The sequence below is a fragment of the Zosterops lateralis genome (genome assembly GCF_965231275.1).
Source record: "Zosterops lateralis genome assembly, chromosome: 3".
NCBI lineage: Eukaryota > Metazoa > Chordata > Aves > Passeriformes > Zosteropidae > Zosterops > Zosterops lateralis.
Window position 1 is genome coordinate 29912918 of NC_139764.1, and position 27642 is coordinate 29940559.

The window sequence follows — 27642 nt, forward strand, 5'->3', positions numbered from 1 at the left end:
TGATGTTGCTTTATGATGTGCAGTCACAAAGTACTTCCATGAACCATGGAAACAATGCATTCCCAGGCTTATTTACCTCCTTGCTCCATACATAAGTGAATTGTGCATTATCTACTTTAAACCTAAGCGGATGGGTGATGTAGAGGTGACCTGTGTTGGAGACAGCACATGAAATGTGCAGCTTCTTCAGCCACTGTGCTCCTGGCCCACAACTCGAGAAGCAGCAGTGTTTGCTGGGCACACCATTGCCTCTTGTGCAGCATGCTGGGTGCTCCCATGGCAAGATCAGGAGTGCCTATGGAGAGCATGACCTCCTGCCATAGGCTGCAGGAGACCCATTTTATAGGGTCTTTGGGGATGGTGGCAGCTTAGCAACCACCTTGTACCATAGGTTTTGTAGGCACGTGGGATTTATTTCCTAGGCATGAGTCAGGACATGATTTTGCCTATAAGAATCAAAAAACCCTTTGAAATGTTTCCATGGGAAGCGGGGAGCCTATGTGGGAAAAAGGGAAGGGGGAAGAAGGAGGATCAGTTCTTTCAGCAGGTTTTGGGACAAGTGTTTTGAATATGGCCATCATGGCAGTCTATCATTCAGAGGCACCTGTTGTGGCTCTTCAGTGCTGGGCACGGGCACTCTGTTTATTATTTTCAGCATAGGTTTGTGGAATTTGTGTAATTTAGCTAAGTGTGTGTGTTTCTAATACAAACCTCAGTGCAAACAAACCCTGCCCAGCAGAGACTGTTGCAGAAAGAAGAATGAGAGTACTGTTGACTTGAATATTCCCTGTTCCCTGTCTTTCCAGTGAGTTCCAGATATTTCATGGGTTCCTAGTTCCTCTGCTGGTTAACCAGACAAATATTTTAGTGACTTTCTTCTTTGTTTTGAATGAGAGAAGGAGAATGTTTAATGGGGAAGTTTGAAGAAGTCCCTCTAAAAATGAAAGTAGAAGTTAAAGTGTTTATTAGGTATATTAATATACACTTGATGGTAAAAATAGCCAGGTTTATGTCCACTTTTCAAAGTGCTTGGGTGGCTGTTTGCTGTGGAGCTGGGGAAGTCAAAAAGGACAAAAAAAACCCCTCATGTAGTTGTTCAAGGTGTTGCCTGTCAGTAAACAATCTCTTCTGCAGAAGAGAGGTTTTAAGAGAGAAGTTCACCAAGAATTATTCAGTGTTGGTGTCACTTTTATCTTTGAGATTTCTATGGTGATCAGAATGATTCTGAAAAAGGTCATACTGTGCACTCCAAAAACTGACCACAGATTAAAATGTAAGCTGTGAACAACAACCTGTGTTAGAAGTTGTAAATATGTTAAAAAATAGCATCTCTGTAGCTGAGCAATGCACATCGTGATGTTTGCAGCTGAGGTTAAAATAAAGAAGAGCAACCCGTTTTCCCAGTAAACTTCCACTGGTTTGATTTCTGTGAACTCCAGTGTGTTCTGGGGGCTGCAGTTAAGGACAGCACTATCTGTGTTAGCAGTGAAGCGATAGACACAATTAGTATTGCCTGCTCTTCCAGGAAAAAAGCCAATGGATGTCATGCGACGGATCTAAAAATGGATGGTGACGACATCCATTTTATGCTTCATTTGATCCAGTGTAATACTGTTGTGGGCTGCTGTGTGGAGGAGGGGCTGAACAAAAATAATATGTATTTGTATTGATCATAAGGCTCATTATATGAGGCAACTTTTGTGGTTCGCCACTTACAGGTTCACGCAACTTCTGCTACAAAATAATGCCAGGGAGCTGTGTGCTTTGGTCTGGGGGCTTGACAGTTGTGGTTTTTTCGTATTTGTGCTTTCCCCTTGTATCTCACATTTGGTGTTTACCAATATCTTGAGAAAAAGAGACCGAGACTTTCAGGCTGCTGGGTTTGTTTGATGTTCTTTTCCCAGTAGACAATATAAAATATAATTCAGGTGCAAAAGCACCTTTATTATGGGAAAATGCATTCCTGCCAATGTCTTTAAAAAGCACTCTGTTCTGGGGAATTCTGCTGGGTTGGTATTGTAACCACTCTCCTGTCATTCTCTCCAGTGGACATACAAGTGGGTTTTAATTTGCCTGTGTGAGTCTTAACTTTTGATTTTTCTGACTTACGGGTTGTAACTAAACTGAGAGAAATCCCCAAGGATCTATCACTCTCCTCTGGGGCACCCCAGGGTTCTCCAAATACTGGGAAGCCAAACTCTTGAGTGAGTGTATAAGGATTGCTTAGGGCTGAAAATACTGATGGATAAGTCAGACTTGGAAATCACCCTTTGTGAGCTTGTTGATGTCTGCAAGGCCATAGCAGCATTTGGCTCCTGTCTAACAATGTGTGCACCTCTGTGTCAGGCTTAATTCTTGTCTCGAACAAGCAAGTATTTGTATGGGAAGAAGGTTGGGGAGCCACAAACATAGATTCTCTTCCCATTAGTGTTAGTTCTCTGGTGCCGATAGGACTAAAAGAGCAAAGTGATCCTGCTCCTCTGGCTAGGGAATTGTTCTGGCTTAACAGATCAAACTTCAGCCATCTGGGGAACTTGCTCAACTCTGCTCTGATTTCCAAAACTACAGGATAAATTATGTGCACATCTGAAATTTGTTGGGATTTTTTTCTGAACCACTAAGTGTCGAGGGGCTAAGAGAGAGTCAGCAGAACCTTTTTCATTCATACCCCATCACTGCTTGCTTGAATAGCAAATGGAAACAAGCTGAGAAAAATGTCTGAAATGACTCAGAGGTGGTATTGCAGCTCTTGGAAGGATGCACTAACTTCTTGTGAGTTGAAGCATTAAATCTGGTTTCATGTCAGGGAGAGGATTCTGATCCATATAATGCCCAGTGGTTAGAGTGGGAATGGGGTTTGGACATTTTTAACAGGAGCTCAACCCAAGAACCAGAGAAGCTGAGGTTTGGGTGAAAATGGCTGGGAGTCTGGCTGACTGTCGTATCAAAAAGGCAGGACACAATGAGAAAGAACCTTTGCTGCAAGTCCCAAAATCCTTGCTGAAAACTGCTGCCTTCAATGAGGGCTGTGTAGAGATGGGACAGTTTGGAGCAGGTTTGTCAGGAGGGGAAGGTGAGCTGGGCAAGGGGAAAGCAGCATGAGGCAGAAATCAGAATGATGAAACCATCATTCTGGGCTGGGGGTTAGAGGAATGGACAGGAGTCAAGGCTAAGCAATTGGCTGCAGTTGCTCGCTGCAACTAAGAAAGGCATTCAGCTGTTGAGAGACTAGGGGACATTTGATGTTTGATGATGAACAAGCCATCAAGATGGTAGTGCTGTGCAGCTGTGGTTTATCTGGGACCTTTGGTCCTGAACTATGCACTGGAGGGGGACACTAATAAGCCTGGAGGAGGCAATGCTTGAGTTTTCTTCTGGTTTGCTTTTGCCAGTGCTATGGGGAGACAGCTTCAGTCCCTAGAGCTAGTGCCAGTTTTTCAAAGATCAGCAGCTAGACCCCAAATATTAAAATATGCCTGGTGCAACAAAGTCACTCTGGTTTCTGGTGCTGGTGCCTTTGAGGATCTAGCTTGCCACTGTTGTCTGTAATTCCAAGACTTAAACGGAGACACAGACTTTTCAAGTGAGGAGTTTGGGGGATGGGGTTTTCTTCCTTTTATCTTTTTTTTCCCCCCAAGCTAAAAGGGGTTGGATTTTTTGAGATGCAACCCAGGTGCAGTTAGGATGCAGGAATTTTCACATCAGATAGTGCCCAAGGTGTGACACAGCTGCTGCTGCCTGCAGCCTGTCAAAGGCTGGTGCTGGTTGGCTTGCAGGTAGTCCTTGCAAGCCAGGCTCATGCCCGTTCTGCTGTTCCCTAATGAAGCATCCTAACCACATTCCTAACTGGAAGGCATGACTGAAGAGAATTAAGTAACTACTTGATTACAAGAATTTAGGACTTCTCTAAGGAAAACGTTCCATGTGAGATCTATGGCACAGCACAAGCTTACAAAACTTCAGGCTGGCTTCCAGTCAAACAACAGCAAAACAGCAGTTAAGGTGTTTCTCACTTAAAAAAAAAAAAAAAAAAAAAAAAAAAAAAAAAAAAAAAAAAGTTATTCAAATACATTTTTAATGCAAACACCGAAAACTGAGGGATGTTTCAATTACTGGAGCCTTCTGATGGTGCTTTTGTTTTATCAGTTAACTAAGGAAACATCAATGAACAGAGCCTGGAGCAAGGGTGGGCTCAGATGCAGCCCCAGGAAACAAAAGGCAGCCTTTGTACTGTGTGTTGGTTTGTGCTAAGGGAGCAGGACAGGGATGCGTGACAGACCTTGTCCTAATAAAATATTGTTAAGAACTTGCTTTTTTCTTGGAATTTTTTTTTTCTTAGAAATTATTTCTTCCTCCCTTGGGAAGCCTATAACTAGGAGTTGGAGGGGAAAAAAACCCCCAAGCTGTTTATTTAGATGTAAAGGATTATTTCCAGTTCTCCACTGTAACTCTTAAAAAAAATACACACTCACATGTATGTGGCATGTCTGTGAATAGCTTTATAAAGCTCCTCAGGCAGAATTAAGAGATGAAACCTTTGGGTCTTAGTTTTCTGTGTGCTCTGCTTGATGCTCCAAGTGAGTGTGATGAATCACGTAGTGTCTGCAGATTTCAGTATGGCTTAGAAACCTGTGTCTCCAGTGAAAAGACAGTTGGACTTTGTTATCCAAGTTTTCTGGGCTTTCTTGTATTTTTATTAGTAATCACATATTGCAAATTTTCTAGTGTATTTTGTTATAAGCATTTTTTTGATAAACATCACAAATCTTACCTGAGTGAATTCTGTGTTCTAGGAAAAATGGTTACTTGGTCATTTAAAAAAGATGATAGTCTTGATAATCAGCTAGAGACTGAGACCAGCCCAAGTCATGAGAGCTTGGCAAAACAGGCCAATTTTTCAGCAGAATGTAATGAGTGTTGAAAAACATCACTGGAATCAGTGCTGTGCTGTCAGAGACACAAAGTCTGATGCCAAGAAATGGTGCTTTTAGGCAGTGAAAGATCATGTACGCTGAATTTTAAGCACTTCTGCTGGCCTACTGGTGAGAAAAATAAATTAAAAGGTTGCCATAAATCCCTGTTCAGCAGAACAAAACTCAGCTATTAATTCACAGGTTGCATCGTTTCTGACAAGGGTTTGGGACTTTGGGGTATGTAAATTGTACTGTCAGAGTTTAGCTGTCCAGGATGTTCATATATGTAAGGAAAAACCACTAAAAATCACTAACGTGAGAAGTGTTAAGCTGTAGAGGGGGAAAGAAAAAAAGACAGTTCAAGGCACTACCAGTATATTCCTTCAGCTGTTTGAACATGGGAATGCAGGACCCTCTCAAGTATGAGAGTGTGAGCAATCAGCTGTTGACACCACAAAAAATAATGCCTGACAGCATGAATTCATATTAACAGTCAGCTATTGCACTCTTCAAAAGATAGAAGTTGATCTTAACAGGTTAGTCTCTATTTCAGAGATTGTTTTTTGTTTTTCTTCAATACTCAGTTTGATTAGGATGTGCTATGCTGCGTTAGTCCTGGGGACACTTGGACAAAGACTAAAGGGATACTTTAAAAGGGAGAGTTTTGTATAGTTAATGTTAATTACAAAGATTCAGAGGCAAGGATTTCATTTCTAAGCCTATTGAGTGTCCAGTCTAAGAAAGAAGGTAATGATAGCCCACTTTTACGGGCTCTTCACAAGATTTGCTGCTGCTTGACCAGCTCACTGGTGCCTGTGTGGACACTGCATGTTTCAAAGGCAGTTATCAGAAGGGTCAAGCATTCTACACAGCACTGAAGTTTAGGTGCATGTTTGGAAATTAATTTTTTTATGTATCTGTCCTCCTACTATGTGATTAGTGTAATTACACAGGCAAACCCAGAATCTGCTATATGGAAGAGGACTGACCTGTTTAACAGCAGCACTGGGATTAATGACCACTGTCACGGTGAAGCAGAGGCTTGGAAGGATTTGATATGGAAAGTCCATTAATCAGGGGCTTGCCAAGACTGCTAGAATATGATGGCTTCTGTTTCTCCACCAAAATTCAGGATGGGAACTGTGGCAATTCAGCCTCTAAACTGTGATTTGGTGGACTTAATTTTCCCTCTTTTTCTTTTGTAAGGGTAGCATTACAAAAGGCACCCTCAGCTGGAAACACAGTTTTGAAACGGAAGCAACAGTCTGAGCCACAGGACAAGTTCCAGAAGGGGCAGTGGTCTGCAGGGCATTAATTCTTCATTTGAGGAAAAACAGGTAAACTCTACAAAGCAGTTGATAGTATGGACCTTTGGCAGGCTCCTTCCCAGCTCTCAGACATGGGTAGCATTTGATTGTTCTTTCAGCCTTCAAAGATCAATGCAAACCTTTATTTTCTATAAATAATTTAATAGATACTTTTGTTTTACAATGATACAACAAATAACAAATTCATAGCAAATGAGTCACAAAGAATTTAGGATCAGTATACTTTAATAAGGTATCAGTGTCAAAATACATTTCCTTATCAAGTTAAAAGTTCCCATACAGTTATAATATTGTCAATAAGAATTCAGCAATATAGATTATGAAATAATTATGATAAAAAGTATGATTAATATTAAGACATGGAATATTTTTTCAGAGTGTTTTAGTAAACTGTTAGGGTATAACATTTTTAATGCTGAAAATACACAAATAAACAGAAGAGCAGTATTCAAGTGTCTTTAATCCTTGAAGCCTTAAGTCTGTGCCACTGCAAATTTGTCAAATCTGGATGGCCAATTTTCATCAGATGTTGATGCTTACAATAATTTTTTTCACACAGTAATAACTTTCCAAGTAGATTATTTTTGGTAATAAACTCTGGAAGATTTCCTACAATAGGGAGTATATATTTTTTACACCATGTACCCATAACAAAAGGTCTTCAGCTTTTCTAAGTAAATGTGGTTAAGACTCGCTTAACACAGCAAACTCTGAAGTGCTTTATGAACCCAAGGCTCTCTCTCTGCAAGTGTCAGTGCATGATATAAAGCAATTTTATACACCAGGCTTCAGCAGACTCAGAAGTCTCAAAAATATATTTTTGTTCTAAGTTTCTGGGCCAGATTTTTATCTAGTACTTTTTACCAGTACTTTGCCACTGTTTCATTTTCTTCTGTGAATCTACAGTAATTTATACCAGTGGAGGAAACAAGATAGATCCCAATACAGATCTATGTCTCTATGTATTTTAAAGTCAGAACTGCTCACCTGCCTTTTATTGTAATATTTTTTTGCTGTTTAGAGATGTTGTAATTTAAACTTTCACAACCCTTTGAAAGCATTCAAAGCCCTATTTTTCAAATATGTGCATGACAAGTAATGATAGTTGGAAAGAAGCGCTGAAAAATTTTGGCTGCTTTTTAATGACTTTTTAGCTGCGGATTAATGTAAGGCAAGTAAAAATGAGAGACCTCCCCTCCTGGCTATTCATCTCACTATGCAATCCCTAATTCTTTTTGTTTAATTATAAATGAGTTAGCCTACTACACTGGGAAATACTATTTTGAGATTTGTTGATCCAATATTGCAGTTATATTGCTAGCTAGCATATAAAATTAAGAAGGGTGACATTAATCAGAGGTGTTAGTACTGGCCACTGCTCTGATTCCTGAAATATCAGCAACATCATAACAAATACTACAAGTTTCTAGCAGAAACAGCTCTTAAAAGTAGTTGTGTCATAGATATGGCAAAAGTACCAAGAGATGATTAACAACTGACCCAGAGAGAGATAATAATTTAAAAAAAATCTGTTTTTTGTAAAAAATAAAGGCAACAACAAAGAACAAAACAAGAAACCTCAACACAAATGAAAACACAGGCCTAAATCCTCCACTGGGGCAAATCTGTAGGACTCCCTTGGCTATAGAGCTAAGCCATGTTAAGGCAGCTGAGAATGTGGATTGCTTCTGAGGAAAAAAGCTTAAAATGTGCAACTTTCACAGATACCCACAAACATTGCATTTCACCATTCACATTTCTTTCAACAAAGTGTATAAAAATGAGGGAAAGGGATGGAAGGCAGAAGGCTGGGATTTTTTTCTTAGTATGCTTTTCCAAAAGTTATTAAAGTTACAATAAAATAAATGCTGGAAACTAGAAAGACTCAAAGGATTTTAATTTGGCAGATCAACAAAAAACTGTGGTTGGAGATCAAATTCATTTCATTCATCTTTGGCAATGAAAATGTATCTTTGCAGTACTGCAGCCAAAGTATCACATGATGAGGCATTTATACCACAGCTTTTTATTAGCATGAAATTAAAAAAAAAAATTCAGAATATAAATTACAGGTAATGAGATAAGGGAAGGGTAATCAAACTCTCTAAACACCACTTTAATTGCAATAGAGAAGATACAGTAGATGTATTTATTTAATATGAATAATAAAGTGAGTAACTTCAAAAGGCCACTATTTGGTAATGTGGACAGGTTCAATACCTAAGTAAAATCCTGTAGAAGTGTACTGGTATTAGAAATTGTCTACTTGCAAAAATATATTTAAAAACGGAAGCTGTTTTGAACAGTATAGGCCGTGGGATGCTGCGGGATCGCTCAGGTCGCCTGGTCCAGCGCTCGGAGCAGCTCACTGCCCTGCAGCAGCGTCGAGCTGCCCAGCACAGGCACGTTCACCTCACAGTCATACCTTGTCAGCTCTGGCAACAAGTAGGGCTCAAAGGAGGGCCCCAGCAGGCGACTGGTCATACCTGCAACACAGCAGTGAAGTAAGTTAAGGTGCTGAGACCAGAAAGGGCACTTGTTTCCTCCCACCTCTTCTGTTTACACCAGTTTCATTCTGTTTTTATGTCAATATGCCTCAAACCACCAGCAGTTCCAGGTGTCAGAGCAAATCTGTGCTCTGCCCCTCCTTAAACTGCTGCAAGGGTGTCACACAAACAAGTGCCGTTTTTCACCTCCACCCCCAAACTGAGATTGTTCTGAGAAAAACTGCATTGATGCAGATGAGGAAACTGTAGTAAAAGAAACGGTTTCTGAATTGACACCACTCCTCTCCACATATTAAAAAGAATAGGCATATGTCCCCTTTAATTACTCATTTCAACATTTAGAAGGCACAGGTGAAGACTCTAATCTACAAACTTCCATGTCAATGCTGCAGCAAAGTTGTTTAGCACAATGTAATAATCAGTTCCATCACAAGACAAGAGGATGGATGTGATGGAGGATGACAGGTCCTTCAAGGTAAAAAGGTGTTAAATGTAACTGAAATGAAGGGTAAAAATATTTTTCTCATACATTACAAATGTAAACATTACAGTTTCACGCTAAACCACAAAACTAATTTTTTTGCTATATTTTGATTTTTATCCTCCTCCACATTTTTTCTGTGGTTTTTTTTTATGGAATCGGTATTAGAACAAAATACCAACATTTTCCAGTCTCTGTGTTTGACAGCTCTTACCTGATGCTTTATTAGCTGGCTGGACACTGTAGTCCTGACAATGGGAACTGTAAAACAGAGGGGGAAATGCTCCTGCTTTCAAATTCTCGCCCAGACTGTCACAGGTGGGTGGATGCTGCTGCTGCTGCTGCTGCTGCTGCTGCAGTTGATTCATTGGTTGGCTCAAGCCTCTCGAGTTACAGAAAAATTCATCTATTATTTAAATAGTAGAGAAAAAAAAAAGCTAAATTAAGCCAGTGTAATAATTATAGTAGTATAATATATACTACTATATATTACTAGTATAGTAGTATAATAAGTATACTGATCCAAAGCAAAGTGAACCTCGGTGTGATGGTGTTACAGCACGGGCAAATCTGTATCTTATCACAAAGGAAGTCAAGAAACAGCCCCAGCTCTAGCAGTAGTGCTGCAGTCAAGATGTGCTTGTGTAAGGAAACACAGTGTTGCAGAGAAACAGTATCTCTTCTAGTTCTGAGATATTCACACCTTGGATCAGCAGGAGGTAAACACAGTTCCATTACGCTCATTTCTATTCCCTTAGAAGCAAGTGTGTGAACATATGTGAAACCAACTAAACGGTATTTATCAAATGTACCCTTTAAATTGTTCAGCTCAGTGATACAACCTGATCTTTAATTTTAGCTTTGTGTAATATTTAAAGAACTTATTTACATTTCCTTTTGAAAGAGCTTTTTCCCCTATTCAACCTGTCTAAAAATGTTATTTTAATATGTAACATTGTAAAACCACTTTCTTTTGTCTTACCAGTAAGAACACTTGTGCTGAGAGACTTTTTTTCTGTAACCAAGGAACAGTTTTCCCCCTTGAGAAATTTCATTCTCTTCCACATTAAGTGAGATGGGTTAATGATGGGTGGATCTCCCTGAAATGAGAAGGGAAGCAAAACAATTACACTGATGACCATGGTGAGTCCAAGGTTGTGAAGGGAATGCATTTCTTATGATTACCCCACTCAGCTGTTGCAAGGCTTGTTCTTCATAATCCAGTTGTCGCTTCAGTTTCAAACTGTTAGACAGAGCAAGTCTTGCTGGGTTTACATCCATGCCTCGTTGTCCAAAAGCATCTAGGGGCCTGTGGAAAGGAGATCTTTGTGAGTGCACAGGAAGGCAAATCGAAATCATCTGGTTCATTTATACAGATTCTTCTTTCACTTAAAGACATTTAAGGTGTCTGAAACTTGCTAATGGACAGATCTCAAACATCAGATGTTTTTGTTTTACTAGTCATCCCACCATCTTTAGAAACTTTTGACGTTTGGGATCAAAGGCTTATGAAAGTTTAGCATAAACAGCCTCTAGTAATCTCCAGGCAGACAAAAAAACACTGTGGAAAAGAACGTAATGTGTTTCTTAAGAATTGGATTTGAGAGCCATGCATGTCCCCCTGCTTTTACATACTAAGGATGAACATACAAGTTGTTGATGGGGGACAAACCCTTTCTTTCCAGATGCATATTCAGACATGGCTATTTCTACCAACAAGAAATCCCAAAAAGCAAAGTGCACAGCTTTATGTTTTAAAATTACCATTGCTATTTTATTTACTTCCTGAACATGTCGGTGTGAGCAACATTGAAATCTCAGCTACAGAGAAACTTCTGGCTATGAGGCAACTTCTAGGACTGCGCCCTTTGATCTACATCTCATCACATACTGTTCGCATGTGTAAGAAAGCAAACAAAAAGGTTGTAGAAAAAGAGCCTGCAATTTAAGTCTCAGCTGTAGTATTTACATATGTCAGCAATAATGTACTTTCATTCCTCTCTCTTCCCCATTTTCTGTTGTACAGAAAATATATGCAAGGTAAGAAAGTATGTGTGTGTCCCTGCTACTGCTGGACCAGTAAGCCTTTTTGGCACTGTTCTTAAATTGCATGAAATCAAGCATGTTTTGCAAAATTACCAGTGTAATTTTAACTGGACCAGCAGGAAATTCATTTGCGTATCCTTACAGGCAATGAAAAATTAGCCCACTTCTGCTTCCTCCAGACTCACTGCCACTGGGAGAGCACCACATTAATTTCCCCAGAGCTGCAGTCTGATGCCTATCACAACAAATTGTTTCAGCTGAATTGAGAAAAATTAATTTTCAAGATTATGACCCTTCTCATTTCCCAAAATACTTTCTGAGTAAATATACACAGTTATACCACAGAAACATGTACCTTTTTTTATACAGGGGCACCCTCTGAGAAGTTATTGGTGGGCCCAAGGGGGAACTTGATAGGGATCCTGAGTATTTATCCATGAGTCTCCATTTTGCAGGAACATATTCTAATGGGGGATCAGGTGGCCACTGGGTATTTGGTCTTCCTCCCATCGAAGACAGGGGAGTGTTGGCTTGGTCATGGTATGGTGGCAGTGATGACCTATTCATATTGTTGTAGAACACCGATGACAGGGACCCATGACCAGAGTTAATTTTTTCATTTGATAGCTGTGGACAGTATTTCTCTGTGAGGAACTGATTCTGTGAAGTAGGAGCAAGGGGCTGGAAGATGGTACTCATGCTACTTAGACTCTGCTGGGTGTTTTGTGCACTTTCAGAGAGAGGACTTTCTTCTTGGCAGATGGGGCTGAGCTGGAAATCTTCTCCATCCATAGGAATGTAAGGAGCCAAGGTTTCAAGGTCCAGTTCATTAAAGTCAGTCTGTGCAAAGATGAAGTAAATCAGTTCATAAAGAAACTATAAGTTAGTAATAGTTGTGGCAGTTAGTATGATATGGAATACTCATAGATGCAAAGCTGAAAAATCACTGTATGCCAAATTTACCTAATGATACTGGCCAACTCCTGTTTAAAGATGTCTTATTTCTATGCTAGCATACATGTTCATCATATCAGCAGCAGCAAAATTAAGACAACAAACTGAAGGAAAAAATGTCAGAGAGGAGCAATATTTATTAAAGCAGCTTGCATGCAGCCTCCAGCACCACTGTGATCTGAAGTAGATGTTGTTTCACTAAGCTTTGAGTAACTTGTCTGCCAAGACTCTACAACATGTGGCATATAGTTCAATCTTGGGCTTTTTCATGTTAAAATAGAAAACACAGCTTTCTCTTAATCCAACTACACAAAAAAAAAAAGGTGTCTAAAAATGCAAGGGTTGAAACAATTTAGCCAGGACACTATCACACTTAAATCTGTAAATTTTTTTCCCTTGAAGGACTAGTCATATCCCACATTCACTTCTCTTGGCATTTGACCAGAGCTGAAGAGAGAGGATAATCAGTGTTGGACTCCCAATCAGCTCATAATACCCCAGCAGCACTTTTAGAATACCCATTTTTCCCACGAAAGCAGCTGATGTGGTGGGACACACCTGAGCAAGCAGATGCTGAATCTGACAATACTGAAGTTTGCACACGTAAAGTCTTGCAGTGAGTTTCATCCTGCTCCACACTTGTCTCCTGTCTGTCCACTCTTTCTCTTGCTTTTGTTTCTATGTCCAGACTTAGATGAAATTTCTTCAGAATATGGATTACAGCCTACCTAAGCCTGCAAACTGTGTTGGCAAATTGAAGTACTTAATTTGGGCATCAACACCCCAAACTTTTTGTAGGAGTAATAGATAGAGATGAGTGTGAGGTCTGCGTTCCCAATGAGCAGTGCCTGTTTCTTTCTCTCAACTATAAACTTCACAAAGGTATTTCAATAAGTAGCTGAAGTTAAGTTAGCTCACTCAGGCCCACAACTTTTATTCACTAGCTCACTTGCTGTAATGTTATAATAGTGGGTTTATTTATTTACAGGGGAAAATTCTACACTTACATCATTATTAGAATGCAGGAGATGGAGACTGTGTGTTACTTTATGTGTACGTAATTTTCAAGTCTCTCTGAAAACCTTCAAGAAGCAAAAGAGGAAGCATATATCTAAAATGAGTTTTCATTTTGTAGTTAAAGGAGATGTGTGCTATGAGGGGCATTCCTCTCTCATTTGGTTATTTTGCAAGAATTAGTTTATTTATATTTTGTTCTAGAAAGGATGTTTACTCATTAGTCATTCAGCTGGATTTAAAAACAAATTGCTGCTGCCTATATAAGTTATCCAATCTACAGAAGACTCCAAATTTTGAAAGCTCTCTGGTGATCCTTTCTTCTTAGCACAGCCATCACAGTGACGCTCAAAGCCTCGTGTTTCAGAGAATTAGGGGCAGAGATTGACATGGCAGCTTTTGGAAGTGCACTGTTCTGTTCATGTGCATCAAAGATTTGGTGTGCATGTGCAAATGCAGTTTAAATGCTGTATCCCAATATCTGCACAGACAACATGCAGCTGTACTGTCTACTAGCAGGAGACTGATCTTGGTGGCTTTTAGAAGAGATAGTTCATTACCTGGGAGGTGCAGTGACTTTTTGATTCTGTGTCCATGGCAAAAAGTTTTTCAATCACTTCGATCTTAAAATCTTCATCCACAGAACTGTAATAATCTCCTGGGCTGCTAGGCTGCATGGAAACAACGGTTTGTTAAAAGCAGGAAGACAACCACAGTACTGGCTTAGCATCACGTCATTTATACCATGCTGTTATTCGGTAACGGATCTTGTCTACAAAAAGCAAATGGGCAGACAGTGTATTTATTGTGCTCAGAACCCAAAACTGTTCACTTCTATCAGAAGCTTTTCTCTGACACAAGATTGTCAGTTCCAAACATAGGCACCCATTACAGGAACCTAGCTGTCATACTATTTTAAATGCTTTTTGGCAACTTAGAGCAGGAACAAGAAATGTACACCATTAAATACTTTTGTCAAGAACGAAGATGCTTAGCAAAGTACCTCCATGGTTTTCTTAAGACTGAATGACCTCCAGGTAGGAGTGGCTCCAGCTCTTGGGGGCAGTGCAATGGAAGCACATTCATTTCTTCAGTGTGAAACTCCAAGGAGCTGCTATCAAAAGCCTGACTTGCCTAAGCTTCCTAAAAGCTACAGGTTCTACTTAAAAGGAGGAGGATGGGTCTGGGGCAATGATCCCAGTGGCCACACAATTTTACACTGGTTTTTTTTATATAAGGCTAACTCCATGAAAGGTGGTAGCATGTTCTACTAATTGTTTTATATGTTACAGTAATGACTGAGAGACAGACAGACAATGAGGACTGCAATGTGAAGCCAGGATATTGTTCCCATTTGATACTTTTGCTATTAATTCTTAAGGCATGATGCAGTATAGGAAGGATAGAGATACTCTGGGCCTTGCTAATAAGCAGCGAGACAGGATAGCCAGCAAAAAAATGTTGTCTACAAATATTGATGGTATTTCCATACAGAACATAACATGCTTTTAATGTTTTTTTAAGCTCTTCTTACCGTGGAACAGCTACTGTTGCTGCTTGCACTTGGAGTACTGCTGCCAGGTGCAATCTGAGGCATTGTAAAGGATGGTATCAGCCGTGTTTCACCTTGAGCAGGGTGGCTTTTTACTTCCACTGGCCATGCTTTGTTTGGTGTCAAAACAGCATTGGTGAAGGCAGGGGCTTCCTCAAAGTTCTGTGCTCCTGGATGGGGTTTTAACAATATTAATGAATACTTTTAGCTGGTGCAGTGTTATGATATAACGGCAGCTATTCATTAAAATAAACACTGCTCCTAGTTGCCATGACAATAAGTTGGCATAGACTTAATGCACTTTATTTAGTCAGCAAGAAAGCCTGATTCTGCTCTCATTCACAGAAATTTTCTACTGGTGTGAGCATGTGAGCTCTTTTAGTCATTACTCCCAATTTGTACACACAGCAAACAGACCATGTCTATTAAGTTTCTAAATGTAGGCTCACATGTGGTTCTTTGTTGCATAAAAATAACTTACACAAATACTAACCAAAATCCAGGGAAATAATGGCATCACCAGGTGTTGGTGCCAGCTGAGCAAGTTCCTCTGGTTCTTCCTTTAGCTTAGTAAACAAGAAATCACTCTTCTCTGTCTCAGAGATGCCGCTGTCATACGCAGTGTTCATTGTTAGCAAGTGAGGCTTGAAGAGTGATTCTGTTTGGTCCATGGAGAACACAACGTCGTTCTTTTCAATTTCACTAATGAGAGAATAAGTTTTAGGTATTTTGTACCATAAAGATGAAAGATATGTATAAAGTAGGCAGTACAAACAGTCTGAAGCTGGGGTTATAGGAGCATTTTGGCCTCTCAGTTGCATGCCAGGCTCTCGACAGGCGAGGCAGAGTTCCAGCGTTGCTGAGCACCACCATTTCAGATGACGCAAAGAGTGTGGTCAGGACTTCTGTGGGAATACTCAGGGCTTTGTTGCTCTGCTTTTTAAAGGGATGTAGTCGAGGCTGTAATGACCCAGACTATCACTCAAATAAGTATTTCCTATTTTGGCCCCAACTAGGACCAAAAAACCTTGAGTTTTGCCAAATGAAGGCAAAACTTCTGATTGGTCCTGATTTTTAAGGCTGTAAACAGCTTCTCCTAGCAACATACGATACAGTTACTACTTAGTTTTATCTCTGGGTCACAGCATTAGAAAAACAAAACACATTATCAGCTGCGTTACACAACAAAATCTTTGGTGCCGACCTTATACTCTGTATGAGCACAGCAGCTGCTCTGCAGAGGAGAAAGGCTGTGGCGTATTTCAACAGCACGTATGGGAACAGGCATGCCACATTCTTCATCAATGTCTAACATCAGTAAACAAGACTGAACAAACATGACTAAACTGATTTTGGAACAACAGTGTTGAATAAATAGACCCTTGAAAAGCTCCTCCAAATATTGTGTTTCTCCAGCACGTGAATGCACACATGTTTTGGCACATCCCCTGAACCCACCTCAGCACATAGTTGACGCAGACGATGCACTGGGGCTGCAGGTTTCGGGTATTGTAAATCACTGTCCCTTGGGTCTCCAGCCATACGTATCCCCCATGCTTGGCAAGCAGACGGTACTGGCCCGTCACTACTTGACCTTTTGTACACACTGAGAAAAAGGGGGCACAGACATAAATAATGCATCAGGACAGGAACACACAACATGTAACACTTGTTTTAAATACACCCGCTTCTGAGTTTTCATTATGCAGAAGTGCAATAAGGCATTTGTGGACAAGGATGTGCTCAACTTTGAGGAAATTCAGCTGAAAAGGGGCTGTTCATTTGAGGCTTCTACTCAAGACTGAAAATTTGAACTCTGGCATTTGAGTCCTTGAGATAGTCTGAATCTTCAGATCAGAATGTGGAATTTAAAAATTTTAATATAAGTTAATCGAGTCCCAAAATAATGCCTACTGACTGCATGTTTCTCGAGTCTCTGTTGTAGAAGTGTCTCAGTTTGGGCTCCCAAATTGATCTGCAAAAAAGTGAATTTATTGAGGGAGCTATAGTTTCCTTATTTAGGTAATCAATAAATATAAAAATCAGGTGATTTAAAAAGCTATATTCACCAAGATTTTTTTAAAAGTTAAGATTTTATGGTAGTAATATCACTCTAAAAAGGTATCAAAATTAAGAATAGTAAACAGGATTGCTTTGTCTAGACACAAAAAGAGCTGAACTACTATATTTCTCCCTCTGGTTGAACTGTGTTGTTCCTCTGCAAAAGCTTGGAATTAGCAACCTCAAAGACACCTACGCCCATGTGACCAAATCAAATAATGTTTATTTGACTCTGTTTTTTTGAACTATCCCGTGTTTCTCATACAATAGACTTAAATAGTACAGCTTGGGTTTAAAGCTTCTAAATGTTTGAAGGGTGAAATCTGTAGCCCTGCTACCCCCAAAATTTTGCAATATTTGCAGAGAATGAATTTTCAGTGTGGAGCTTTGGACTTCTGAGATGTAAGGTTTTATGATGTCCTGTCTGTTGTAATTCAAAGCTGTCAATGAAGGAAAAATAATGTCAATCAATGGCAAAAAAGTTAGGGCTGGAGTAGACAAGCAGTACTTGCACTAATAAGAGGTTGTACTTGTAAGCAGACATAGTCACACTGAATAGCAGCAGAAGTGGGAACTGGCCGAACTAAACCTTTGACCACACATTGGCAACCTTTCCTTTTAAATGGCTTTTACATCCAAAAGAACCCATCAAACAGGCCATCAAACTCATGTCCGAGAAATAATGCAGTTTGACTCAGGAGGACTGGAAAATTGATACCGTGGTCTTTTTAGAGAAAAATTCCTTGTGAATGTGGCCATTAAGAGAAGCTATTTATTGTCAGCCTCTCCTACATCACCACCATACAAACGTACAAATTCCAGGCCTGTGAAATACAACAACTGTTTTGCAGATAATTGTTGCTGTGTTTATCCTTCTATTTCTGAAGTTTGTTTGTTTTCCTCCTAGGAGTATTTAATCATCCTTCATTTAATTTGTTTAGACAAAGTAGAACATTACTTTTATTGATTAAATACTTCTGGTGGAACAAAATCAAAAGGCTTTCATTTCAAAGTGTTTTAGTGACTGGACTGTTCTGCTCTGCTTGTGAAACATAATTACACTGCTTCCTAATCATCAGCTCATCAATAAGAGTCACAGTGTAGGCGCCTGTTACATTACAAAGAAGCTTTTTACTGCTTTAATCTTTTTTATTATTATTATTCAAAGCATGTCATGTTCTGATATAATAAAGTACAGCAGAATCCCTCCATGGGGTAATCTCATAAATTACTAATACACTTGTAACTGCTGACTTTGTTATCAATGCTACATTTAAGGTTCTGCCTTCAGAGTGAACTTCTCACTTCTCTCTTTATTTTTTTTACTTTTTATAAAGTATACATTACCTGTATCTGTACAGAACTAATTACATGTCAAAGAAATAGGCTCCAATTATACTCCATATCATTGTGTGGTGAGAGGGGGGAAGGCAGGGACAAATTTTATAGAACACAAAACCATGATTTCCTTGGAAGGCTTGCTGAACTTCTGCTAACTGGTGGGCACTGTCAGAATTGATGACTGCATTATTGCAAGGAGATATACTCTATACATAGCATATTTCTAATAAAAAATATTGTTCAACAAATGCAAATCTGCTGAACATGAATTTTGAGGTGGCTATTTCCATGTAGAAAATGACGTGGCCAGGGAAAATGAGTATGTTCAGTATAGCCACGTGCTTGGAAGAACAAGTAATGTCTTGTAATAAGTTCTATACCTGCTTGGTTACCCTACATGACACAGCATCTCAATGGCACACATACTGGAATCCAAGCATTTCCTATTTGAAGGGCTTACATGTGTTTTGTCAAGTCACAGCTTGCTGTCACTTTGTCTTTGTGGTTGTTCTCTGACTTGGTAAGGAGCTGATGGTCCCAGAAGACACAGGACCTATTTATCTTTGAAAAACTAAAGGGGTCAAATTTGCTGGCCATTTAAACTGATGGTTCTGTTGTGGAAAATCACATTTATCACACCAATAGACTTTGGTCCTGTGCTTCCAACAGTAAAAAAATAATCTATGCTGATTCAGTGCTATCATAAATCCTATGGAACAGTTTGATCCTAAACATTTATAACCTGGTGCAGTGCCTTGAGGATGTTTGCTGGTGTAACACCACCCTTCTAAGACTTACTCTTGCCCTCATTCTGCTTCTTGATCAGATCTTGTACCCTGCAGAAAGTTTGTAGGACATGGCCCTTTTCAGTGGGCACAAATGGCATCTGGACACACACCCTGCACTACGTGAGGGTAATTCCATTGCTGGAGTGAGGAGCAACATCTATTAATGCCTGGTTACAGTGAGTACTAGAAACTCTCCAGAAACCTTTACATGGACAAGTAACTCAGTGCTCCCATTTCTAGATGGAATAACTAGATGGGGATAAACAGCAAGGGTTTGCTCACCCTCCCCTTCCTATTATCAAATGGATTTCCAGCTCCCATTTTATTCCCTTCCTGGTAGTATCCCATTCTTAGAAATCCAACTCAGTGATTCAAAAGCACCAGTGCACCACATACCCCTGATTTCACAGGATGATTTTCAATAGCCCAGCACAGGATATTAACATCCTATCTATAAATATCACTTATTAATTTTTACTGGTAAAAACACTAACATATTACCTAAGAAACAATTTTAAAAATTACATTCCCAGATAACTCTCACTGAGTATGGGCTGATCCAATTTTTTCTTTTAAGCAGCTTTGGAAGCAGGATGATTCACATCAACACTGTTTTTACAGCACACAACTTTCATCACTGCCAAACACTTTTTCAAGAAACATTTCAACTTAAAACAGTCCTGTATCTTTGCCATTGGAGCTAACCCCTTAAGGTCAGACAGCTATTCTTTGCTACGATTTTTCTCTGGGAAGTACAGAAATACTTTCTGTAAGTCTGTTTGGTGGCCAATTCCCTATAGACGTGACCTAAGTCATGGGCTTTTTCCTGACAACAGAGGCCTTCAATCACAGCAACTACAGGGTGTGTGGGATCTGGTTTTTGATCTTGTAGGTTCTAGTCCGGCTGCTTTGCTTTGTTTCTATTAAAAGAGCATCTGCAGAGGCTTGAGTGATGTGCTGCTTAGAACTCTCCATTAAACTGGTTTGGGGACCGTAACAGCCAAGGGAAATGTCATTTATACATTAGTGCACTACCTTGTCTCCAGCCAAAGTAGTAACTCTTAACGACAGTGACTGAAGATTTAAATCCCATTATTTTAAGACACCTGATATGAAAGAGATGGAAATTGTAACTGTGTGGCCTGCTGAGGAGAGTGATCTTGGATCTGATCTCTGCTCCCAGAATAATTCAGATGCTTTACTTTAAGAACAGCTAAAACTGGCAGTTCCCATAGGCATAACAATAACAAGAAGCAGGTGTTCCTGGCAGTAGGTATTATTTGTATAATGAATATCCCTTTAAGAAAATCTCCTTGTACATCTACTTTGGATGGGGAAGATAGTTGTTATTTGGTATCAAAAGAGAGACATTCAAAAAAACCCTGCAATAAGCTCTTCCTATTTCCTTTTAGTTCTGTCTGCTGAGTCCAACAGCACGTGAGAGAGATAATCATAGAATGACTTGGGATCCTAGGGACCTTAGAGAGCATCTACTTCCAGCTCCTGCCATAGGCAGGGACACATTTCACTAGACCAGGTTGCTCTGAGCACCATCCAACCTGGCCTGGAGCTCTTCCAGGAATGGGGCAACCACAGCCTCACTGGGCAATCTGTTCCAGTGCCTCACCACCCTGATATTTAAGACTTTGTTCCTAATATCTCATGTAAACCCACTCTCTGTCAGTTTGAAGCCATTCCTCCTTGTCCTGTCACTACATGCTCTTTTAAATAGTCTCTCTCCATTTTTCCTGTAGGCTCTCTTCAGGTACTGGAAGGCCACATTTAGGTCACCCCAATATCTTCTCTTTTCTTTTTGAACAATTTCAATTCTCTTGGCCACCCAGGAAATGCCCTTCTCACCAGGCCAGAACTAACTCGTATTTTCAAATTTTCAGCTGGACCTTGCACTATACCTTAGAGAGACAGTGATTCTCCTCTCTAACATCCAAGTTTAGTTTTTTAATTATGGCAAACCCAGACCCTCTGGAAAGACCAGCAGAAGATTTCAGCTAGACAAGCACAGTAATCTGGTTTAAATACTGCTCTTGGAGAGTACACAAAATGCACTTGTATTTTCAACTCTCTATTGAGGTACCCACAATTTATGCTTTACATAGAAATGATAGAGAAAAATAAGAATGTAACTTACAGTTCTGATGACTCTTGGTCATACTCTCTGAGTCCAAGGCATGGTAGAACTCATATGCTGAACGACCCAGCAGCTCCTCTGGATGGTATCCAATCAACTCTGTTATTCTTGTTCAAGAAAAAAAAGCAAGTATTTAAAATTCAGGTCACTGTAGCCTTATGGTTACATGTGCAGGGCAGCTATCAGCTCAAGTCCTTAAACTAACAGAATTAAAAAAGGAAAACGAAAATCCTAAGCTTCCAAACACGTGAGGAGCTACAGAAGACTTCTGATCACATTCTGAAATATCTCCATATTCAGAATAAAGCGCCTTGTTCTACTACTTAGGAATAAAAATTCCTAAGGATGTCAGTGCGTGCACTGCAAATTTTCCTATGCCTATTCCATACTATCTCTAATACAAGGTATCAACTTTTGTTATTGACAAACATGCAGAAACTCCCAACAACCACCATTCAAAATCAAATACATGTGAGGGGGGTAGTGGTTGGTGCCACCACGTTTAAAAGTATGTGTACATTTTTAAAAAATACATAAAAGGGTTAAATCACCACTCTGGGCACTGCATTTATTAAAATAAAAGTGCCAGATGAGAAATTATGGGCAGTTAAAAGGAAAAAAAAATGCTCATCTACTTAGTCTTTCCTCAATCATTTGAAAACTTTGGCATATGGATTAGGTTACTTGGGTGACTAATCCACAAACTAAGTAGGATTTTACACAAAGAAAGCTATGATCTCAAAAACTAGACCATTTTTTCAGAGTCTTTTTGAGGCAAGGCAGGATTTCTGGTCCTGAATCAATGAAAATAGGTCATCAAACTGTGCAGATGATTTTCTCTAATGAGGGAGTGGAAGAAAAATGCTCTATTTCAATTGGAAATACCATCACACACAGCTTTACAAGAAACACGGTAAATTTTAAAAAGTATATAAAAACTTAATTCAAAAGCAAAGTTAACTTGTGGTTTACAAGACAGTGACATTTGGATGCATCTTCCTACCTCTGAAATTCTTATAATAACCTGCAACACAGAGAACAACAGCACAAAGGACGCAAACCGAATATGAAGCTGTCATAAACCTTTAAAAGCTGTGAGGTTTGCAAGGAATGGTCACATCTTGCAGCACCTCACAGCTGTCAGTGCCAGTGCCCAGGTTTTATGCCACTAACTCACTCGGAATGGCTTTATCTGCCACCACCACATTTGATTTGTGGTGTTGCTCTTTAAAGAGACATCCTCAGGTTTGTGTATTCCCTGGAAGGGCAGCTTGGCCCAGCCCTCTAGACACAAGCATGTCTTTACAAGACAGACATGTAAATACTGTAAAACAAACAGAGCAAGAGCATGGCATTCATCTCCTGGATCCCCCTCCAGCAAGGAAGACACATAAGATGGGGCTATTTTGTGTATGGCTTGAACGCCAAGGTATTGAGTCAGCTTTTCCCTGCCTCCACCTCCACAGAACTCTATAGCTCATAGCCCCAGGACACCTTCGTTTTGTCACTCTGAAAAGTGTTCTCTGTCCTGATTTCCATGGAACAAATCTGGGTTTATAATACTTTAGTTGAGCAAAAGCTGCAGCTTGTATTGGGTTCCCCTCAAAAACTTACTCTTCTGTTTATGGTTCCAGTTTTATTTACATTTAAAATTAAACCAACAAAGAAGAGATATTTGAATCCAGCTTTCAAAGAGCTTCTTTTACTCTCTTCACTGACAAGCTTCTGAGCTTTTAAATTGCATCCCACTCAAATCGAACTTTTTTTCTGAAACCACAATTGGTTTTTCTTTCTTACTGAAAAATACTTCTCATAATGAATTGTTCATCAAAGCTGAATCATCAGGAGAAAACAACAAATGCTGAAGGAGCCCTAATAAAATTAAGGTTCACAAAATACAGTTGCTGCTTGGCTTTACACAGCCAGCTGGGACGCACTGGTGTGACAAGAGGCTTTTGCCAGGACCAGTGTAAATACCTGGTCTTTAAAATCATAAACTATTGCCTTTGGCTATATAATGGCACAATACCATAAAGCCACTCCAGTCAGTTTGGAGCTCATCACAAAGGGAGGGATTTTAAAATTCAAGAAGTTGAGTATTTCCTCTTAATCCAGTCATTGGGAGCTGAGAGCCAAGTGGGGGTTGAGCAGGGAGAAGGAAAACAAAATTAAAATAATGGAGAAAAAACAGAAGCATTATGCGCCCAGCAGCACCAGTGCAAATCCAAACCCACGTTACAGCCTTCATGGAACTCAACAGTGGAACTGAGACAGCAAACAAAAAGTACATGTTACAGCAGGCTGAGGGACTCTTCTCATATGTAATCTCTATGCAAAATTTACGTATTCCAGTCCTGTAATTCCCCTTCTCAAACTGCTCCTTGCTGTTCATAATGAGCACCCTCACTACAAAATTACTCTTCTTGTCATTCCATGGCACAGAATGACTTGTGGTGCAATCCTGCTGTGACAATGTCAAATCTAATTAGATCTAATATAATCTTGGATGAATGTTAGCAAGTGGTGGGTTGGTATTATCTTTTTACTACAAACAACTACATATTACATGAAAAGATAAAAGTAAGATATCAAAAAATTACCCACAAACCCCACAACACTGGCTAAGTTCTAAACCCATGCCTGGTAACAGTGAAACACTAATGAAAAGTGATTGTTTCAAAACAGTTACTTTTAAAAATAATAATAAATGGCTACACAGCCTCTTATGCTCTCATTGACTGATCTGTTTATTTGTTAACACTATTCAGATTCATTCCACTTCTCTTTGAAGACTCTTCGGATTGACATGATTTTAAAAAATAATTGTATAATGTTCCATTTTCCCAGTCACAAACCCCCCCCTAAAACTGGCTGACAGTGTTTCCTAAATACAGTTTTAAATACCACTATTTTATAAAAAACACTCTCTCTCCAACAGTTATCTCTGTTAGTTGTGGGTACATACATTGGCAGTTCACACCCTCCTTTATTCCTCCCATGGTGCTGCTGACCCTGAAAAGCTTAAAAAAAATCTTGCAGAGTGCAGCCTGTGCAGGGCTGGAAATCAGGTTAGTGTATTTCATGCCACATTATGCACCAAGGTTGAAGTGGGCAGCTATCCCTGTATCCATCACACCCATCCTGTGGATCTCCCAAGATGTTAATGGAAGAAGACAGGGCAAAGCCAAGAGCCTGACCAGCCCCTGGGCTAGGAGGCAGAGAGTTTTAGCACAGGTCCTTGTACTGACCTCACCTGAGCATTACTTTGAGGTTGGCCAGTGAGGTGCACCCTCTAAACTCTGTGTGCTCTCCACAGGAGCCTCTTGGCAACACAAAATGCCAAGTGAACACACAGAGGACTAAATGCAAAGGAAAAGGCATCCCATGGAGCTATGAGAAGGAGGAGTACATAGCTAAGAAAATCAGGAAAATGTCTATGTCCCATAATACCAAAGGTTCATTTGCCAAACTGAGTGCAGGCACAAGACTTCTACTTTTGTTTAGACACCAGACAGAAAATTGCTCTTTGTGCAAGCTGTGGAATGACAGAATTAGAAAACAAACTGTATGGTGGTTTTGGAGGGCATTCCTGTCATGGTAGGCTTTATGTTTCCTTTGCATCTGAAGAATGCTAATTAGTAAGATAATAATAATTTTTTTGTTGAAGATGACAGGTGGGCTGTGAAGCTGTTTATTTTCCTGTTACCAACTAGTTTCTGAGAACACAAATACCTTTGGGGGAATCTTAATTTTTGCCAGACTGGCATTTATGTTTTCTGAGCTAAACTTGTCATCATAATGTACAGAGGTCAAAATCTCAGAAAACACAGTGAAGAGGTAGGCAGCAGTCATCTGCATTAGGAGATCTGTCCTAACTGCCACCACTCAAGTGTGTTTTGAGTCCTATTTCAGTTTCCCTTAAATATACAATATATATAAGTATCTTAATATTGAATTTTTGGGATATGGAATAAAGGCAAATTTTGTGTTTAGGGTATGCAATTAAGAAACAGGCAATCTGAATCCTATTTCTAGGTTTGTACAGCTTTGCCCTATTTTATGTCTAAGACATGGCAAAACAATCAAAACTCACTACTTTGAGGCTGCATTTCCTACAAGATGAGCTAGTTCAAGTACTTTTGTTTTTCTTAAAATTGTGCTTTTCTGTCCCCTCGTAGGAGCACAAAGCTTTTTATTGTATGCCATTTCTTGAGTTAAAATAGTATGGTAAGAACCATCAGAACTGAGAAGTCAGGCTCCGTGAAGGACTGCTCTAATGTTTACTGCTTATAAAAAATAGCTGGGTCTATATTCACCAGGCCCTGTGTGGACTGTGTGTGTGTCAGGGTGTGGATCTCTTAACAAAGTCTTTCTGTATTCAAACTGTTACCAAGTTATTGAAGTTAAATTGGTCTGGAGGGGAACAAACAAAACAAAGTTATACTTAAAACAGAATGAGTTAAAAAAAAAAGGAGAGGAAAAAATAATGAAGCCTAACGCAGACACTATGCCTGGGGTAAAGCACTCAGCCTGCTGGAGCAGGCAGTGGGGCAGTCTTGCCAACTAACCACATTTCCTCTCAAAAATATTAATGGCTGCTCCTACTCTAACTCTGGCAGACAACAAACAAACAAACAAACAAACAAACAAACAAACAAACAAAAAACCAAAAAACAAAACAAAACAAAACAAAAAAAACCACAAAAACAAAAACAAAAAAAAAAAACCAACACCCCAAAACACCACCAAAATGCAAAATCCTGGGACCTCTGGCCACTGCTGAGCAGGATGGACAGCCTGGTCAGATGTATCTGTCCTGCAGGGCAAAAAAACTACACATGTACATGAAAATCTTCACCAGGACTGTCACTCCCACTTGTTTTGTCTACCTAAATCAAGGTTTTGTTATTAACAAAAGAAGTAGGTCACATTTTACTCTTAAATATGACATATATCAAAAGTCGGTTTTGTCAAATGTGGATTTTTGGCTTCAGATATCACCACTTCACTCATCTCCATACTGCATTTTCCCCTGAGCAGGAATGAAAGGGGAAGCATTCAAATGTTTCCCTGTGTTCTCATTTAATTTAAAAACATTCCCCAAGTATAGGTCAAATGGCAAATTGATTTAAATCCTCATCCAAAGTTCTGTGCCTGCATATTTCTTATTTACTGGAACATAACTGGTAACACAATAAAACCCATTTTCCTCTCAGTTGGGCACAGCCTGGATCCCACATGAAGGCTCATATGGGGAATCCAACTGGGACCAACACTATGGCATTGCATCTTCCTGCACCATCCTTTTCAGAATTACCACATATCCTCCACTGCTCCTTTTGTCTTCTTAAACTCTACCACTAAAAAATCCCAGTCAAGAAAAAGAAGAAAAGAGTATATAACTAATTGGGTTTCTAGTAATCAGGGACATACGATCTCCCACAGCAAGCCACACCTTCAAAGTAAGTGCCACAAAATTGCCTTTGTACAAAGACATGCCTTTTCTTCTGACTAAAACACCCTCACTGCCAGTCCTTCCTGACACAAAAGCATCGTACAACTAAACTAAACCCTCACTTGGATTATTAAATTGTACTACTGATCAGCACTTCTGTATTACAGCTAAAGTAATCCTTCCTGTAAACCACTTAGCCAAGATAAGTAGAGCAAGGGAACAGTTTTAAATCATCTCCAGAAATGGCTGAAGCAGGCATTTAACACAACAACCCTTATTTATTATTCATATCCACAAACCTTTCTCTACAAGCTCATCACCTTGTAAAAACTGTTTTAAGAATACAAACATATCCCACCTAACCACTGGCAAGACATAGGTCCACATACATAATTTATTTTTGGAAGGCAAATTATATGGGCCACTGTCTCACATGTTTTAAATGATGGCCAGTCTTGCCTGCTTCATATTACATCTACCCTATACCCTCCTAAGGAAAAGACAACTAGTTTTTGTCACAAAATGCTGTAAGGTAGTCAGCCTGTATTTTGCATGTTGCTTTATGACAGACAGAGACTATGAGCTTTCCTAAGGAAATTATACTCAGAAATCCTGGAGTTTATTTGACTGAGTGCTTTGAAAAGAAAAACTTAATGCTCCCTGGAAGCAGACTTGTTCACACCAGATGAACTGCAAGAAGGATACCAGGACCACTGCAGAAGCCTGGTAGAGGAGGCACACTGCCCTCAATGACACTAGCCCTGAACTGGAAAGACACTGTCCCTTATGGAGCAATGAGCTATGTCAGCCCTGCTGTGTCACTGCAGAAAGGACAGAGTATGTAGAAAAGAGTTTAGGCATCTGACTGGCACATGTTGCTTTCCCTCCTCCGCGCCCCAGCCTGGATTTACATTCTTGGCATAAGCTGCTCCTTCAATGCAATTTGTCTAGCAGCACTGAATTTGATAAGAACAGCTGAGTGTTTAGCATTTTTATGTGTCTAGTGATGTGTCGCCTGCTGGAGAGAAATCAACATCCTCTGGGAGGGAAGCA

General features: G+C 39.7%; 1 protein-coding gene across 5 annotated transcripts in view; it reads right to left on the reverse strand.

Annotated features, from left to right (window-relative positions):
* Nucleotides 1-8110: 8110 nt before the first annotated feature.
* Nucleotides 8111-27642, reverse strand: part of EPAS1 (endothelial PAS domain protein 1) — a 75223-nt gene continuing 55691 nt past the window's right edge. For all 5 annotated transcript variants that reach the window (XM_083857099.1, XM_083857095.1, XM_083857098.1 and 2 more), the window contains exons 7-16: nucleotides 21135-21241; nucleotides 16254-16401; nucleotides 15289-15497; nucleotides 14778-14965; nucleotides 13804-13914; nucleotides 11631-12115; nucleotides 10415-10538; nucleotides 10212-10329; nucleotides 9444-9635; nucleotides 8111-8727 (exon numbers count right to left, since the gene is read on the reverse strand). In XM_083857099.1, coding sequence (XP_083713225.1) covers nucleotides 8576-8727; nucleotides 9444-9635; nucleotides 10212-10329; nucleotides 10415-10538; nucleotides 11631-12115; nucleotides 13804-13914; nucleotides 14778-14965; nucleotides 15289-15497; nucleotides 16254-16401; nucleotides 21135-21241 — 1834 coding nt within the window. In that variant the 3' untranslated portion in view covers nucleotides 8111-8575. The remainder of the gene's footprint in view (nucleotides 8728-9443; nucleotides 9636-10211; nucleotides 10330-10414; nucleotides 10539-11630; nucleotides 12116-13803; nucleotides 13915-14777; nucleotides 14966-15288; nucleotides 15498-16253; nucleotides 16402-21134; nucleotides 21242-27642) is intronic.